At 41.1% G+C, this 19,677-nt stretch overlaps 1 protein-coding gene across 1 annotated transcript in view; it reads right to left on the bottom strand.

Annotated features, from left to right (window-relative positions):
- zgc:153993 (uncharacterized protein LOC767645 homolog) overlaps positions 1-14,935 on the bottom strand; it is a 37,033-nt gene extending 22,098 nt beyond the window's left edge. The window contains exons 1-2 of the mRNA XM_034183773.1: positions 14,741-14,935; positions 1,879-1,927 (exon numbers count right to left, since the gene is read on the bottom strand). Of these exons, the coding sequence (XP_034039664.1) occupies positions 1,879-1,927; positions 14,741-14,798 (107 nt within the window). The 5' untranslated portion in view covers positions 14,799-14,935. The remainder of the gene's footprint in view (positions 1-1,878; positions 1,928-14,740) is intronic.
- Between the last annotated feature and the right edge of the window lie 4,742 nt (positions 14,936-19,677).

Genomic DNA, 19,677 nt, shown 5'->3' with positions numbered 1-19,677 from the left:
ATGCACCTGTGTTCTTCGTCCATAACAGACGCCTGCCCATACCATAACCCCACCGCCACCATGGGCCACTCGATCCACAACATTGACATCAGAAAACCGCTCACCCACACGACGCCACACACGCTGTCTGCCATCTGCCCTGGACAGTGTGAACCGGGATTCATCCGTGAAGAGAACACCTCTCCAACGTGCCAAACGCCAGCGAATGTGAGCATTTGCCCACTCAAGTCGGTTACGACGACGAACTGGAGTCAGGTCGAGACCCCGATGAGGACGACGAGCATGCAGATGAGCTTCCCTGAGACGGTTTCTGACAGTTTGTGCAGAAATTCTTTGGTTATGCAAACCGATTGTTTCAGCAGCTGTCCGAGTGGCTGGTCTCAGACGATCTTGGAGGTGAACATGCTGGATGTGGAGGTGCTGGGCTGGTGTGGTTACACGTGGTCTGCGGTTGTGAGGCTGGTTGGATGTACTGCCAATTCTCTGAAACGCCTTTGGAGACGGCTTATGGTAGAGAAATGAACATTCAATACACGAGCAACAGCTCTGGTTGACATTCCTGCTGTCAGCATGCCAATTGCACGCTCCCTCAAATCTTGCAACATCTGTGGCATTGTGCTGTGTGATAAAACTGCACCTTTCAGAGTGGCCTTTTATTGTGGACAATCTAATATATATATATATATATATATATATATATATATATATATATATATATATATATATATATATATATATATATATATATATATATATATATATATATATATATATATATATATATATATATATATATATATATATATATAAAAAACACACTGCTTCACTTTAAATGCAGAATAAGTCCGTTTCAGACGATCCGCGTGGACCCTTTCTCTTAAAAGTCTTTATTTTACTCAGCGTGTGGCTTTGTAAACTTGTAGCATCACCTGCTACATTGATTAGCGCTATGGTTTTCTTCTGTTTTTTTTTGTGGGAGCATTACAGCGCCATATACAGGTCTGGCGTATGTACTACAGCTTTAAATGAAGCCTCAAGGCAAAGAGCGTCCCGGCAGACAGCTCATCCTCTGTCCTGTCAGTTTGAGCTCCTGAAGTCTGGCCCCTCTGGCCAAAGGTTCTTTTAAAAAAAAATCCTTTATACCAAATGCCATCGCCATTATGAACTCAACAAAGTGACCGACCCACAGATATAACCTGAACTGCTCTACTTCTATGTTTTATTTAATAGATTTTATTTTACTTCTTTTATTCCTATGTATTTTACTATATATTTTTTGTTTTTATTGTCTATTATATGTTTTTATGTATGATGATGTTTGTATTTTTGTATTTTAGTGTTGTCTGTTTCTTGTGCTGGTGAAATGAAGACAATTTTCCACCTCGGTGGACAATAAAGAATTATTCTATTCTATTTGAGCCTGTATGTATAATTTTGACACTGTGTGGATTAGAGAAGCTCCAAAATGAGTTCCAACTTGTGCATCCAATTCTCACACACACACATATATATATATATATATATATATATATATATATATTTTTTTTTTTTTTTTTTTTTTTTTTTAAATCATTAATGATGTATGCTGTATTCCACCCTGGCCAAAGAAAATTTCAAAAACATCATTAAAGCCTAAAATTACCATGACATTCGTGTCCATGATGAGTGCATGTAAACATCTGGCCACAACAGTACCTTCGACCACTATGACAAAATTCACAGTAAAGTCACAGTCCGTGGCCTTTGTTGCATGAAACCACATGGAAAATATTTTCAGTAAAAGTTGCACAACGATATGAAAAATTGTGGTTCTCCAGGTTCTTCACAAGCAAACAAACAAACCAAAGAGGCAAAAATATGTTTCTTTAATTAACTTACCCTCTGAGGACCACTGCTCCTTCTTCTAGGATGGGATCATCAATAACATCTGAAATAGTGATGACACTGATCATTATAATTTTCAGGTTACAGGCAGCAAAACATTAATTTTACCATTATCATTATTGTTGTGTTGTAAGGTTGCATGTGTGTGTGTGTCTTTGTTAGTCTATGTGACCATACAGACTTCCCTTTCCTATTCCCTTTCATGCCACCTGTTTGTAGATGCGCCATATGCACTGTACCAGTCCACTGAGCTGTAAATGGATACTAGGCTTGGTAGCAGTAAGAAACCTGTGATGTTCTAGTGTCCCGTCTAAGGGGAGTCATAAGACTCTGATCTGCTTCAGTATCCGGGGATAAACACCAGCACCAATGGACCTCAGGGTCTATATAGGACTTATGCTTCAGGAGTCAGCACAGCTCAGTTGTCTACTGCAAACACCTGGAACCAAGTTCTCTCAGCAATCTCTACCACAAACAAACTCATTGTGTGTTTCTATTTTATCAAAAAACTTCCTTAAACAACAAAAAAAATAATAATAATCCAGTCAGGTTTACACACCAAATGCTACAAAGCTAAATCAAATTTTGATGTGGTAGAGACAAATGAGTGTTTTCATGTATCACATTAACTGCGGTGCCAGTTCAATACCATGTTAAAGAATCATTCATTTGTCCAAACACTAAAGTCACCTCAATGTTAGATGGTCTTCAATGAACAGGTCTGATGCATAAAGTGGAGCAGAATAACACCTAAAGGTACCAGTTACAAGACTGGAAAGCTTGTCAAAAAAGAAGTACTGTGAAAGATTTTGACAGTATCTGCTTATGTCACCCAACCACTCTGATAGCACACACTCCCTGAAACGGCAACTGATAGTCCAACAGTGATAAATGAGAAGACAATGGGATGCTCCCCCACAAAACCCACCTGATCCCGGAAACTCAGTACCTCACTACATGCAACTACAGGCCCCCTGACACTTGCACGACTTTGATGCACGCACTTGCACACCCTGTGTCATGCACAAGCATAAACTCATCTTTAACAGGTATAGACTGAATGCAATTGTGCAAAGAGAATTTTGAAATGTTCCAAAAAAATCTTTCATGCATAAATGTCTTGCAACATTGTGCAATCTACTCACCAACACTATGTGCAGCTTGTCAAGTAAAGAAGTACAGTAGTGTTCAGAATAATAGTAGTGCTATGTGACTAAAACGATTAATCCAGGTTTTGAGTATATTTCTTATTGTTACATGGGAACCAAGGTACCAGTAGATTCAGTAGAGTCTCACAAATCCAACAAGACCAAGCATTCATGATATGCACACTCTTAAGGCTATAAAATTGGGCTATTAGTAAAAAAAAAAGTAGAAAAGGGGGTGTTCACAATAATAGTAGCATCTGCTGTTGACGCCACAAACTCAAAACTATTATGTTCAAACTGCTTTTTACCAATCCTGTGAATCATTAAACTAGTATTTAGTTGTATAACCACAATTTTTCATGATTTCTTCACATCTGCAAGGCATTAATTTTGTTGGTTTGGAACCAAGATTTTGCTTGTTTACTAGTGTGCTTGGGGTCACTGTCTTTTGAAACACCTATTTGAAGGGCATGTCCTCTTCAGCATAAGGCAACATGACCTCTTCAAGTATTCTGACTTATCCAAACTGATCCATGATACTTGGTATGCAATATATAGGCCCAACACCATAGTAGGAGAAACATGCCCATATCATGTTGCTTGCACCACCATGCTTCACTGTCTTCACTGTGAACTGTGGCTTGAATTCCGAGTGTGGGGGTCATCTCACAAACTGTCTGTGGCCCTTGGACCCAAAAAGAACAATTTTACTCTCATCAGTCCACAAAATATTCCTCCATTTCTCTTTAGGCCAGTTGATGTGTTCTTTGGCAAATTGTAACCTCTTCTGCACGTCTTTTATTTAACGAAGGTACTTTGTGGGGGGTTCTTGCAAATAAATTAGCTTCACACAGGCATCTTCTAACTGTCACAGCTCTTACAGGTAACTCCAGACTGTCTTTGATCATCCTGGAGCTGATCAATGGGTGAGCCTTTGCCATTCTGGTTATTCTATCCATTTTGATGGTTGTTTTCCATTTTCTTCCACACGTCTCTGTTTTTTTTTTTTTGTCCATTTTAAAGCATTGGAGATCATTGTAGATGAACAGCCTATAATTTTTTGCACCTGCGTATAAGTTTTCCCCTCTCCAATCAACTTTTTAATCAAACTACGCTGTTCTTCTGAACAATGTCCTGAACGTCCAATTTTCCTCAGGCTTTCAAAGAGAAAAGCATGTTCAACAGGTGCTGGCCTCATCCTTAAATAGGGGACACCTGATTCACACCTGTTTGTTCCACAAAATTGACAAACTCACTGACTGAATGCCACACTACTATTATTGTGAACACTCCCTTTTCTACTTTTTTTTTACTAATAGCCCAATTTCATAGCCTTAACTGTGTGCATATCATGAATGCTTGGTCTTGTTGGATTTGTGAGACTCTGCTGAATCTACTGGTACCTTGTTTCCCATGTAACAATAAGAAATATACTCAAAACCTGGATTAATCTTTTTAGTCACATAGCACTACTATTATTCTGAACACTACTGCAGTGTGAGTGGTTGCATCAGCGCACCATATCAGAGTGCAGCTCATCTGAGCAATTATAATGAGATGTTAAAGCTGTCATAAACATACTTTTACAGCTGCACCCAAGAAGGAATGAACATGCAACTGTTTTACCAAGCCATGACAATGTAAACATGACAAATAATTACCTTTTTAGACGGCTCCAAATGCTTTCTCCAGCTCATTCAGCGCGCGAGTGCAGGCGAGAACAGCTCCAACTGGAGATAGACCGCGAGATGCATGCACGCGTATGAACCGTCCGTGAGTAAATGTGGATATGTCTGGAGTTATAGTTGATGTTGACATGTCCTGTCTCTGGCAATCAGTCTGTGAGCAGGACTTTTTTTTTGTCCTTTGACTGTCCTTTTTTGTCTTTTTTTTAACAAATCAAATCAATTTTATTTATATAGCGCCAAATCACAACAAACAGTTGCCCCAAGGCGCTTTATATTGTAAAGCAAAAGCCATACAATAATTACAGAAAAACCCCAACAGTCAAACGACCCCCTATGAGCAAGCACTTGGCGAAGGAAAAACTCCCTTTTAACAGGAAGAAACCTCCAGCAGAACCAGGCTCAGGGAGGGGCAGTCTTCTGCTGGGACTGGTTGGGGCTGAGGGGAGAGAATCAGGAAAAAGACATGCTGTGGAAGAGAGATCAATCACCAATGATTAAAAGCAGAGTGGTGCATACAGAGCAAAAAGAGGTGAATAAAAAGAAACACTGGGTGCATCATGGGAAACCCCCCAACAGTCGAAGTCTATAGCAGCATAACTAAGGGATGGTTCAGGGTCACCTGATCCAGCCTTAACTATAAGCTTTTTCAAAAAGGAAAGTTTTGAGTTTTTAACAGTGATGAGAGAGTTTGAGGGAAGAACAAGGAACTAACTGCCTGCAGCCAGACAGTTTTTTTCTTTCTTTTAACTGTTCACATGCGCGCGTGTGAACGAATCATCCGTGAGTGGACTGGAGATGTCCGGACTTTTTACTGGATGTCTCTGGCAATCAGTCTGTGAGCAGGACTTTGATGGATTTTATTTAAACACATTTCAAATCAAATCAATTTTATTTATGTAGCGCCAAATCACAACAAACAGTTGTTCCAAGGCACTTTATATTGTAAGGCAAAAGCCATACAATAATTACAGAAAAACCCCAACGGTCAAAACGACCCCCTATGAGCAAGCAATTGGCGACAGTGGGAAGGAAAAACTCCCTTTTAACAAGGAAGAAACCTCCAGCAGAACCAGGCTCAGGGAGGGGCAGTCTTCTGCTGGGACTGGTTGGGGCTGAGGGGAGGTTGGAGCTGAGGGGAGTCTTCTCTTCTTCTCTCACATTTGTGAGAGAAGAAGCTGCAGCTGCTTCACAGTGCCTCTCTTCACCAGACAGCTCCACACAGAGAACAATGGAACACAGCAGGAATCATAAATTGCTCTGACTTGTGCTGAAACCACTTAATTCTGCGTCGAGCAGAGGACGCAAAAAAAATGTAAACATGTTTTATTTTTGTTTGCGCCCCTCGCACTGTTGTGGCGCTGAGCTGCATCGTCTCGGCACTAGGTTGCTTCCATGCAGCGGCGTCATAACGACGCACGACACAACTGGGATCAGCCCCAGTGTGAAAGGGGCTTTAGGTCCCGGGTCTGAACATGGTTTGAAAATCAAGGAAATACGGTACCACTTTCCTCAAATTGGCGAGTGTCAGTGCCGAACTTCATTTCATACCTCTGTTGCGACTGGGCACATCCAGACTGTACAGTACACCCAGGGATGTGTGTGAAACAACATATTACAGTGCAAGCAGCATTTTGTTAATAATCACTGGCCTTGAATTACGGTCTGCCTCATTTAGGTGCCGGGTCTGAACATGGTTTGAAAAAATAGACGCTGTCCTTTTAATGACAGAAATATGGTACCCACTTTCCTTGCATCGGCAAGTGTCAGTGCTGAACTTTATTTTGTACCTCTGTTACTGGGCACGTCCAGACTGCACTGTCCGATAAATGTGAGGGTTCTTTAATGGAAATGCATTGCGACTGGAGGGGATGTTTTGTCCGGTATATGTGGTGTTTATTACATGGAAACTATACAAAAGCAGTGGGACATTTGCTTTTGTCTGGTGAGTGTGAATACCCGAGTTATACGATGTTTGGTGAATTTTACTATAATTCCAAACAACTAAGCTCTTCTGTGTTTTGTCTTCCTTTGGCCAAAATGAACAGACACCTGCTGTCACCTGTGAGTGATGAATATCAGGTGGCTGAGATGAGATGAATCCATTTTTATTCTTAAAAATTATGCAAAATTAATTAGGCCTACACTACACATGTGCAGACAAAATGCATTCTGTAGCTGATTCTTCTTCTTTGTCTTTTGGCTGTTCCCGTTAGGGGGCGCCACAGGAGATCAATCGTTTCCATCTCACCCCGTCCTCTGTATCTTCCTCTGTCACACCAACCACCTGCATGTCCTCCCTCAACACATCCATAAACCTCCTCTTTGGCCTCCCTCTTCTCCTCCTGCCTGGTGGCTCCATCCTCAGCATCCTTCTCCCTATATACCCTGGGTCCCTCCTCTGCACATGTCCAAACCATCTCAATCTCGCCTCTCTGACTTTGTCTCCAAACCGTCCAACCTGAGCTGTCCCACCGATATGTTCATTCCTAATCTTGTCCATTCTCGTCACTCCCAAAGAGAATCTCAACATCTTCAGCTCCGCCACCTCCAATTCTGCCTCCTGTGTTTTTCTTCGTGCCACTGTCTCTAAACCTTACAACATAGCTGGTCTCACTACTGTCTCGTAAACTTTGCCCTTCACGCTTGCTGATATTCTTCAGTTACAAATCACTCCTGCCACCTTTCTCCACCCACTCCACCCTGCCTGCACTAGTGTGGTAAAGAGGTGAAGAAGAGAGTGCAGGCAGGGTGGAGTGGGTAGAGAAAGGTCTTTGTTTTAAAAGGAAAATGTGTCTTTTTCTTCCTCAAAATGTACAAAAATAAATAAATAAAAGTCACCATCTCAGAAACCCTTCGTCCAGTTGACCTCAACGCTTAGATTTGAGGTTTGGGGGTCAAAACTCACATATATTCAAAATTTCATGACAATCTGAGGGGAGGAGTTTGTGCTGAATGACACAAATAAGATGTCACACTGAGCACTGTGGGGCTCTGCAGCTCCAAAGAGTATCCTACTGCTACTGAAGGAAAACCTGCAGGTCAGGTGTGTGTCTGAGCCACGCTGTCTTTGTCCTGTGACTGAAAGCTGCACCACAGCTCCTCTGTCAGGTTATTAACCATGCATTTCCTATGATACCATACAAATACTAACTGCACTGTTAACCACAGAACACACACAAAAATCATTTGAATGGGCTCATTCAAATACTGAGCAATACCCCAACCCCCTTCGAGTTTCACTTTCAGTCTGTGAGTGACATCATCTTCACAATGAGGTCAGCGGCAATTCCCCCACTGACTCATCGCCCTGTGCACTGTCTGCGTCTGGCGTCAGATCTCATGCTGGTTTTGTTTTTCAGGATTGGACAACACAAGGTGGAGCCAAGGTGGAATCCTTTGTTGTCCCTGAAACTAAAATGTGCACTTTTATGATCCTGTTTATGAGGGAGCATGCTAACGTCATCAGGAATGCCATAAATGCTTCATACTGTTTTGGATGCACTTACTATACATGCACAAAAGCAAACAACTGTAACTAAAGGTGACTTCACTGCTTGTATCATCAAGCACCACATGGACTTGGCTACAGATTTATACAATTTTATTTTGGTCAATATTTAGAAACAACTACCAGAAATCCATGAACAATTTTTGTCCCTGGTTCCCTAGCTTGGTGGCAATGTTTCATGATATCTTATGCCGCGTTCACACCGGATGACACGCGAGCAACGGAGGCAACAGGTTGCCATGTAATCCCTATGGAAGGACAGATTGTGGCAACACAAAAGTCCAAGCCACACAATGAGACACTAAGGATGCAAATGAAGCGATTTTGAGCGACTGCCGCATTTGTGGCGCAATATCACTTCGCGTTGCCCTCCTCCCCAAGTTGAAAAATCTGAACTTTTTCATTTTGTCGCGTCGCGATTACCAATCAGGTACTGGGTATGTAGTGACGTGGAGATGTCTGGAGTTTATACTTGATATGGACATGTCCTGTCTCTGGCAGCCAGCCTGTGAGCAGGACTTATGTCCCTTTTGTCCTTTATTTTACAATTATGACCGAGTTTGAGGGGAGAGCGAGCAGCAGCGGCAGCACCCAGTTTTTTTTTTTTTTTCCACGTGCACGCATGAACGAATCGTCCATGAAGATTATTTATTAACTACACAGATGTATAATAAAACAAATGACTGGTTTATAACACAATTATCACAGAGTTTGAGGGGAGAGCGAGTAGCAGCACTGCAGCAGCGGCAGCAGCCAATTTTTTTTTTAATGTGCGCGCATGAACGAATCGTCCGTGAAGATTATTTTATTTATTAACTACACAGATATATAATAAAACAAATGATGACTGGTTTATAACACAATTATCACAGAGTTTGAGGGGCGAGCGAGCAGAAGCGGCAGCAGCCAGTTTTTTTTTTTCACATGCGTGCATGAACGAATCGTCCGTGAAGATTATTTTATTTATTAACTACACAGATGTATAATAAAAGAAATGACTGGTTTATAACACAATTATCACATCGTTTGAGGGGAGAGTGAGCAGCAGCACTGCAGCAGTGGCAGCAGCCAGTTTTTTTTTTTTGTTTTTTTTTATTGTTCACATGTGCGCGTGCAAACGGGACAGGAGGTCCTCAAACTGGGTCCTAGAGAGGCAGAAGCACCGCTGAAAGCGGCCGTCATCCAGACGCAGCTCCTGCAGCAAATAATGAAACTCCCCGAATTGGGAACATCTCATTGAGGATGTTGTGAACCCAGGGATGGTGCTGCTGGCGACGTTTGTCAGCTTTCCACAACAAAAAGAGCACAACAACTCGCTCCGTGTGATCAACATGTTGACTTGACGGCGAGCGGAATGGAAGCTCCTCCTATTTGATGACACATTGGGGCGAATTTTCGCAGCAAAAGCAAAGCGACACACCAGGCGATGGTGGCACGTCCATCGCCAGGTGAGGGATGCGGATTTGTGGCGTTGCGTGGCGTCCGGTGTGAACGTGGCATTACACTGAAGTTACAGTAACACAAACATTCAATTCAATGACTAAAGGACATCTGGACCATGTCTTATACAGAATGTTTGACATGGTCAAACGCTAGCCATGTTTAAGTGCCTTTACTCATGTGTTAGACCTAAATAAAATAAATAAATAAATAACAATTTAGACCCATAACATCAATGCAGGTGAACTTAGTCCCCTATAATCAAATCAATTCCTAACAGTTTCTCCAAAGAAAAAGTGCTGCATAATGTCACACAACCAACTCTATACTGCTGTTTTGTCAGTATTGTTTTGTGTCTGTCATATTTAAACATACATATTTCCATAAACACAACCCCAAATCACAAAAAAGTTCACATGGGGTAGAAAATACAAAAACACTGTAATTCTTGAAACTGCACCTTTCAGAGTGGCCTTTTATTGTGGGAAGTCTAAGGCACACCTGTGCACTAATCATGGTGTCTAATCAGCATCCTGATATGGCACACCTGTGAGGTGGGATGGATTATCTCAGCAAAGGAGAAGTGCTCACTATCATAGATTTAGACTGGTTTGTGAACAATATTTGAGGGAAACAGTGATATTGTGTATGTGGAAAAAGTTTTAGATCTTTGAGTTCATCTCATACAAAATGGGAGCAAAACCAAAAGTGTTGCGTTTATATTTTTGTTGAGTGTATAATCCACAGTCTGTCACATCGAATACATTAGAATACGGTTTTATTACTATTAAGGAAAACCACATACTCACATTGGACAGTTACTGTTCTCTCTCTACATTTATCAAAGAATTTGACTTCAGCAATTTGCGCTTTTATAACAACCGATAGTGTCTCTAAAGCTGCATCTACTGTTCATTAAGTGAAGTCACCAATATAACTTTTAGTTCTCAGGAACACTGATTTGGGTTTAGATTCTTATTCACTTCTGTAAATGGGAAACGCAAAAAGGGATTTTTCCATCCACAACTGATGTCAGCATTGCTGGGATACTCACAACCGCAGTGTTGCAAAATGATGCACAAACGTTTTTCACATCAATATCTGACTTCTACGAGAGTGTTAAATTTTTATATTTTCCTCCACATGAATATTTCACACCCATGTAACAGATAAAATGCAGATTTAGCAGGCTATCAAATCACGTTTGCATGGAGACAGTTTGAAGTAAATTCATCCCAAAGACAGCCTGATTTGTGTGAATTAACTTGAATAACATCAACTGACAAAGAATTCCATCAAAACCATGATATAATAAAATCAACGACGTACCGAGACTGTTAATGTTTCCAGATAAATAATGACTAAAAAAAAGTTGGGTCAGCGTTTTAGCCCCTTTGGTCGAACCAGCCCCATTTGAATTTATTCATGATAAAGTTTAAACTGTTTTCCTGCAGCAGAACAACATTTCATCCATTTCCTTTGTAGTTTCAACATGACGCAGATCTCATTTTAAAATCTGCAACGACGTCTCGCATTCGCTCATCAGGACCTGAAAACGTGATACTTAATCTCCACTGTGGTGTTTTGCAAATACAGACCATAGACTAAATCCGATGCACGCCAGGAAAACAAAAATGACCCTTCTTCTTCCGAGTTTACTGATGGTTTACAAACCAAAATGGTGCATTACTGCCACCTACTGCTTGGGTGTGGAGAATTAATGGATTCTAATGTATGCTATCAAAAATAACCCAGAAACGTTTAAATCGGATTTCCGGGAATTTCCAGAAAACTTTCATCACTGACAGGTGACTGTAATCATGACTGAGTACAAAAGCAGAATCCACCAAAGGCTGGATTGTGCTCCATCGGGGCAAAAATTTGAAGCCAAAGCAGGAGCACCTTTTCTTTCGTTTTTGGGTGGGTTGCCAGGTTTGTACTTTATAAGCGAGCCTGTTAGGAGGCAAGTCAGATTTTATCCAGTTTTTGGACTTTTTTGGACAGTGAGTGATTGTAATAGAATAGCACCCTGTTTGAATAGCCTTGTTAGTTACAAGAGGGCAACTAGCACTGAGCTGACTGAACTGTACATAAAATAATGTGAAAAATGTGTAACTGTAATTATGGACTGTGACGTGTGCTTGAGGATGGACCCGTATTTGGTCCACTGTATCTGCACATCAAGCAACAGCTAAAAAAAAAAAAAAAAAAAAACTGAAGTGGATATTCTTCCCTGAGTGTAAGAGGACTTACTTTGGCTATTATATTACATTATAACATTACATTATAAAGGCATAGTCGTTAAACGGCTACGCAGTGTTGCTTTCTGTAGCCGATGTTGCAGACTGAACAGTCCCCCCCTACAAATTGCATATGCATTTTGTATCACCAGTTATCCATCTTCATGAAGTGGTATAGAGGAGGATTTTCTTAAAAAGAAGACCTGAAAGTTTAGCTACAAACTGCCAGAAGGTACATCTGAGATGCAAGCCTGGATTTGATCTGCTTTGGTGAAAGAAAATCCTTCTCTGCTCTACTCCACTATGAAGCTAAGTAGGGATGTGAATCGTACAACTCACAATTCAATTTGATTCCGATTCTTGGGGTGACTTCGATTCAGAATCGATTTTCGATTGAAAGAGCTCTGAGAAATAGTTATATTACTTAAAAAATGTTTATGTTTAAGAAAATGCAATCTTTACAAGGTTAATCAAGTGATTCTAGATGCAAATTTACTTATCTGCTTCGCTCGTTGGCTGGCAGTTTAGCGAAGCGCTGGTCAGTAGTCGGCAGATACCGCTGCTCCACTTCTTTTAGCTCCGGGTGATGGCGTAGCATGTGGGCCTGCGGATTTGAAATGTTTCCGAAGTACTTGACTTTCATTTTGCACACTGCATAAGTCATGTCAAGCTCCTTCTTACGCAGCAAATAATAAAATCCAAAATGCGCCCAAACATTTGCCTTCAGCAAAGACGGTGCTGGCTGAAGCAGCTCTTCATCCGCCATGCGAAGGTGCAGCTCACGAATGTTTGAAGCACGCCGAACCCTCCCCTCACGGGGACACTGTAGTACGGAGGCCATTGCCTGACAAACGGTACACGCAGCGAGTAAGCAAGAAAATGTAAAAAAAAAAAAAAAAAAAAAACGCTTCTTAAAAATCGATTCTTGGACATTTTGGATCAATTCAGAATCGCAATAAATAAGAACCGCGATTTGGACGTGAATCGATTTTTTCCGGCACCCCTAAAGCTAAGAGTAGTGATGCAAAATGCACAGCTTGCACTGTGCACAATTTCTCCAATCACAGCCACATAAGCCCATAACTTCTCCTGGGTTGTCTTGGTGGCTTTCCTCACTCTTCTCCTTCTTGCACAGTCACTCAGTTTTTGAGAACTGTCTATTCCATGCAGATTTACCATAGAGTGCCATATTGTTTGTATTTCTTTGTAATTAATGTACATAAAGTCCAAGACATATTCAGTGGCAGCTTCACCACCAGAGAGCCTCGTCCAAAACTACCACAAAAGACTCCAAGCTGTCATTGATGTTAAAGGGGGCAATACATGTTATTAAGAACGGGGGTATGTAAACTTTTGATCAGGGTCATTTGGGTAGTTTGTGTTGTCATTATGATTTAAAAAGAATAAACCTGGTTGTTTGACAATAAATGGCTTCACCCAACCACTAACCATGAGTGAAAAAAAGTTTTTGTGTTATCATTCATATTCTCTGAAAAATGGCCAAAAAAAACAAAAAGTTCCAAACTCAAAAGTTTACATACCCGCCAGGGTATGTAAACTTTTGAGCTCAAGTGTATTATTAAAGCAGCCACTTCCTTGTGGTGGCTTTTTGTTTGGTCAAAGAGAAACCTTTGGCTCATTGTTTTTCTCCATCATTTTTTTCAACCTTGCAGAACTGCTACAGCCGGACGCACGGATGCTCACACCAGCCGGACTGTGCACGAGTGTCTTTTTGGACTGCTTTAAAAAGTTCCTCAACTTCAAAGCACGTCCTGCTGCTGCACTCACAGAGAAGGGACCAGACAGTAGAAAGAGCTCAGGCAAACATCGTCTGCAGCAGCAGGCTGATCATGGCACTCCCTCACGTAACCACTGATAAAATAATTGTACGCCTCCAAAAACTTGAAAACCTTCATGGTCACTGTCTGTAAGATTTAATTTCTTACAATATCACTGTGTATCTTCGGGATCAAGAGTTGACAAGTAGTCTGAAGTCATCTTCCCGTTTGTTTTCTCACCGCATCTGCTTGGAGTCTGGAGTTTTTTTGCCTACAGCTCTATGTGTGCATGCGCAGGAAAGGTGGATGTAAACAACAGCAGCAAACCCTTCTATTGCTTCCTCCATCTTTTATTATGAAATAATGCTGAATTTATGTGGAAATTACTGGAATCAAATCCTATTGAGGATTTAAATCCCACAAAATCTTGTAAAAACTCAGAGGTGGCTTTAACTGTGATATTATAATGGTTAAACAGATTAGGAAAAGGGAGACCACTGCTCAATCAGTTCCATATTAGAAAATGGTTAAACAGATTAGGAAAAGGGAGACCACTGCTCAATCAGTTCCATATTAGAATGTTATATCATGATTTTGCCTTTAAGTTATTGTCAGAGATCCAGCAGCAGATTACCCATAATTCATGGCGCACTCGTTTGTCCAATTACTTATGAACTTGGTGTCAGGCAAATTAGTTTTCAGGGCAAAGACAAAAACTTGCGTTTCAACTCGTTTTAACTTGATAACGCGTGCTGATGGAAGGTGAAGAGACATTTTCCTAAACATTCCCCGAAGTGGGAATAAAAGGAATCAGACTTAAGGAATTCGGCGCTGGAATCTTCGCCAGAAGCCGAACCGAACTTCACACATTCTACAACTTCTACCGACATTATTTATTTATTTTTAAGTGTTCTGTGGTGAAAAGAAGTGGAATAACTGACGCAGTTAAGTTTTGGTGAAACTTTTATCAATGCAGTGGGGTTATTCGTCGGGAGGCGTTTGTTTGTGAGGTTTTGTCGGTAGTTGTGAAGTAGTTTGTTGCGTGTTTTCCGACCTTCTCCTCCCACAGCGCCCTGCTCCTCTTCTTTCTCTGCTCCTCGACCGTCCGCCATCAGTTCAGCCGCTAACTCCGAACTCGGAGATAAATTAAGTTACTACACACTGAATACGATCATTTAGAGCGTCGTCACATAAAGTTTCTGTCGTAGACGCACACAAAACTCTCCGACGGACGCCAGAACACGGAAGTGACACGGAAGCGCGCAGAGACTGCCGATACCGGTCAGGACACGCCCCGTCTCTTCCTCCGCACACGTGACGTCACAACCAGGTTATTCCGTTTCTTTTTGCCTTTGAAGAACTTAGATCAGGAGCTAAAGAAGTCAGATCATGGGAATTTTGGATTTGTATTCATTAAATTGAATCAGCGAATATCGTAAAACTCCAGGGCACTTATTTCTCAAACTGTGAGGAGGAAATTGGCTTAAAGTGTCGTCATACCAACAAAATTCAGGATAAGTACAAAAATCTGTATTATTTAAGATTCCTCCACAAGATGTTGTTAATTCTTCCGTGCAGTAGTTGACTATTCATTTTTTTATTGTCACAAACCGAACAGTCCCCCCAAAAAAATCGCTCCCCCACCTTTGCTGTGCATGTGTTATTTCTGAGAGTCAGTAGTGATTCACAGATTATTGCCTCGTTACTGCTTAAAACTGCCTCCTTTCTGCTTAAAAGTGACTTTAGAATGATTTAAGAGGTTTTACTTTGTCATCTGATGGTTAATAATCACATTATTCCCTTTGATCGCTTTGGGTGTAGAAAGTCTACTCAGAAACACCACTTAGAGCTAGTGGCCGATGATCACCTTATATTTCTTCTGTTTTTCTTGTTGCTTAATGCTGACAAATTATACTGTATTTGTTGTCTTTCTGCCGCCTGTGTCTGGGGTGCAGCTCCATCCAGAGGTGGGAGTGGGTGTCTTCTTCTGCAAGCCTTCCGCTCTGTGGACCAGCATGGATTTCCAAAATGTCCTGTATATTTGTATTGCTAATTGTGTCGGTAGCGTAGCCCAAGCGGTGGGTCACCCCTTTGAGTCTGGTCTGCGTGTGGTCTCTTCCTCAAATCATCAGAAGGAGTTTTTCCTAACCACTGTTGCCTTTGTGCTTGCTCTAGGGGTTGGTAAGGCTAGGCCTTACTTGTGTGAAGCACCTTGAAGCAACTTTGTTGTGATTTGGCACTATATAAATGAAGTAAATGAGACCCTGATCCATGCATTTATCACTTCTAGATTGGACGACTGCAATGTTCTATTTTCTGGTTTACTGCAGTCTAGCATTAGGGGTCTCCAACTGGTTCAAAATGCTGCAGCCAGACTTTTGACACGAAGCAGAAAGTTCGACCACATTACACCCATTTTGGCATCCTTTCACTGGCTTCCTGTCCCAGTGAGATCAGATTTTAAGGTTCTGCTACTAACCTATAAAATTATTCATGGGGTGGCACCTCCCTACCTAGCTGACCTAATTAAACCTTACGTACCAGCCCGGGCTTTACGTTCTCAGGGTGCAGGACTACTTTGTGTCCCTAAGGTGAATAAGAAGTCTGCGGGTCACAGAGCTTTCTCTTATCATGCCCCTGTTCTGTGGAATGATCTCCCTGCATCAATAAAACAGTCAGATTCTGTGGAGATTTTCAAGTCCAGACTTAAGACACACTTATTTTCCCTTTCATATGGCTAGCATACTGGTACAGTTTTGTTTTACGCTTTTTACTCTTTTAATTCATTTATTAGTAATTGGAGCGGGCTGCAGCCTCAACTTTACCTAAATTCTGGGTCTTTTAGTGAAGTTTAGGGCTAGTGGCCGGCGATCACCTTAGTATTTCTCTGTTTTTCTTGTTGTTTAATGCTGGCAAATTATACAGTATTTTTTGTCTTTCTGATGCCTGATTCTGTTTTTTCTCTGTTTAAGGTGCAGCTCCATCCAGAGATGGGAGTTGTATTCCTGTTGGCGATCCTCCTGTCCTGTGTGCCAATAGCATTCATTGTATATTCGTCCGTGAATTGTTCTGTGAATTGTTCTGTAATTTATGTTTGTAGCATGGCCCAAGCAGAGGGTCACCCCTTTGAGTCTGGTCTGCTTGAAGTTTCTTCCTCAGAGGGAATTTTTCCTTACCACTGTTGCTCTGGGGGTTGGTAAGGTTAGACCTTACCTGTGTGAAGCACTTTGAGGCAACTCTGTTGTGATTTGGCGCGATATAAATGAAAATATATATATTTTTTCTGCTTTTTTTAGACCAAGCAGAGGGGAAAAAAATATGGAATCACTCAGTTCTGAGGAAAAAATTATGGAATCATGAAAAACAAAAGAACGCTCCAACATATCACTAGTATTTTGTTGCACCACCTCTGGCTTTTATAACAGCTTGCAGTCTCTGAGGCATGGACTTAATGAGTGACAAACACTACTCTTCATCAATCTGGCTCCAACTTTCTCTGATTGTTGTTGCCAGATCAGCTTTGCAGGTTGGAGCCTTGTCATGGACCATTTTCTTTAACTTCCACCAAAGATTTTCAATTGGATTACGATCCGGACTATTTGCAGGCCATGACATTGACCCTATGTGTCTTTTTGCAAGGAATGTTTTCACAGTTTTTGCTCTATGGCAAGATGCATTATCATCTTGAAAAATGATTTCATCATCCCCAAACATCCTTTCAATTGATGGGATAAGAAAAGTGTCCAAAATATCAACGTAAACTTGTGCATTTATTGATGATGTAATGACAGCCATCTCCCCAGTGCCTTTACCTGACATGCAGCCCCATATCATCAATGACTGTGGAAATTTACATGTTCTCTTCAGGCAGTCATCTTTATAAATCTCATTGGAACGGCACCAAACAAAAGTTCCAGCATCATCACCTTGCCCAATGCAGATTCAAGATTCATCACTGAATATGACTTTCATCCAGTCATCCACAGTCCACGACTGCTTTTTCTTAGCCCATTGTAACCTTGTTTTTTTCTGTTTAGGTGTTAATGATGGCTTTCGTTTAGCTTTTCTGTATGTAAATCCCACTTCCTTTAGGTGGTTTCTTACAGTTCGGTTACAGACGTTGACTCCAGTTTCCTCCCATTCGTTCCTCATTTGTTTTGTTGTGCATTTTCGATTTTTGAGACATATTGCTTTAAGTTTTCTGTCTTGATGCTTTGATGTCTTCCTTGATCTACCAGTATGTTTGCCTTTAACAACTTTCCCATGTTGTTTGTATTTGGTCCAGAGTTTAGACACAGCTGACTGTGAACAACCAACATCTTTTGCAACATTGCGTGATTTACCCTCTTTTAAGAGTTTGATAATCCTCTCCTTTGTTTCAATTGACATCTCTCGTGTTGGAGCCATGATTCATGTCAGTCCACTTGGTGCAACAGCTCTCCAAGGTGTGATCACTCCTTTATAGATGCAGACTAACGAGCAGATCTGATTTGATGCAGGTGTTACTTTTGGGGATGAAAATTTACAGGGTGATTCCATAATTTATTCATCAGAATTGAGTGAGTCCATATTTTTTTCCCTCTGCTTGGTCTAAAAAGTAACCATTACTGACTGCCACAATTTTTTTCCTGATTTCTTATAGTGTTTCTTAAAGCCAGAAAGTTGCCATTTGAAATGACTTTAGTTTTGTGTCATGTCTGTGATCTGTGATATGTTAGGTTCGAAAAGGCTGCATGGCAGTGCCAGTCAACACCTTATGGTATGTCCAGTGATCCTTGCAGCAATGGACTTCAGCCTCACAGAGGTCAAACTGATGTTACCTATACTTTCCAACATATGTGTCAACCCGATTCCAGAAATTGCCAAGAGTGTCAAGGTTGCCAAGGTTCTGTGCTAGGACCAATTTTATTCACTTTATACATGCTTCCCTTAGGCAGTATTATTAGACGGTATTGCTTAAATTTTCATTGTTACGCAGATGATACCCAGCTTTATCTATCCATGAAGCCAGAGGACACACACCAATTAGCTAAACTGCAGGATTGTCTTACAGACATAAAGACATGGATGACCTCTAATTTCCTGCTTTTAAACTCAGATAAAACTGAAGTTATTGTACTTGGCCCCACAAATCTTAGAAACATGGTGTCTAACCAGATCCTTACTCTGGATGGCATTACCCTGACCTCTAGTAATACTGTGAGAAATCTTGGAGTCATTTTTGATCAGGATATGTCATTCAAAGCGCATATTAAACAAATATGTAGGACTGCTTTTTTGCATTTACGCAATATCTCTAAAATCAGAAAGGTCTTGTCTCAGAGTGATGCTGAAAAAACTAATTCATGCATTTATTTCCTCTAGGCTGGACTATTGTAATTCATTATTATCAGGTTGTCCTAAAAGTTCCCTAAAAAGCCTTCAGTTAATTCAAAATGCTGCAGCTAGAGTACTGACGGGGACTAGAAGGAGAGAGCATATCTCACCCATATTGGCCTCTCTTCATTGGCTTCCTGTTAATTCTAGAATAGAATTTAAAATTCTTCTTCTTACTTATAAGGTTTTGAATAATCAGGTCCCATCTTATCTTAGGGACCTCGTAGTACCATATCACCCCAATAGAGCACTTCGCTCTCAGACTGCAGGCTTACTTGTAGTTCCTAGGGTTTGTAAGAGTAGAATGGGAGGCAGAGCCTTCAGCTTTCAGGCTCCTCTCCTGTGAAACCAGCTCCCAATTCAGATCAGGGAGACAGACACCCTCTCTACTTTTAAGATTAGGCTTAAAACTTTCCTTTTTGCTAAAGCTTATAGTTAGGGCTGGATCAGGTGACCCTGAACCATCCCTTAGTTATGCTGCTATAGACGTAGACTGCTGGGGGGTTCCCATGATGCACTGAGTGTTTCTTTCTCTTTTGCTCTGTATGCACCACTCTGCATTTAATCATTAGTGATCGATCTCTGCTCCCCTCCACAGCATGTCTTTTTCCTGGT

Source organism: Thalassophryne amazonica, chromosome 2 (genome assembly GCF_902500255.1).
Source record: "Thalassophryne amazonica chromosome 2, fThaAma1.1, whole genome shotgun sequence".
Lineage (NCBI taxonomy): Eukaryota > Metazoa > Chordata > Actinopteri > Batrachoidiformes > Batrachoididae > Thalassophryne > Thalassophryne amazonica.
This window is presented reverse-complemented; position numbering and strand designations above follow the sequence as displayed.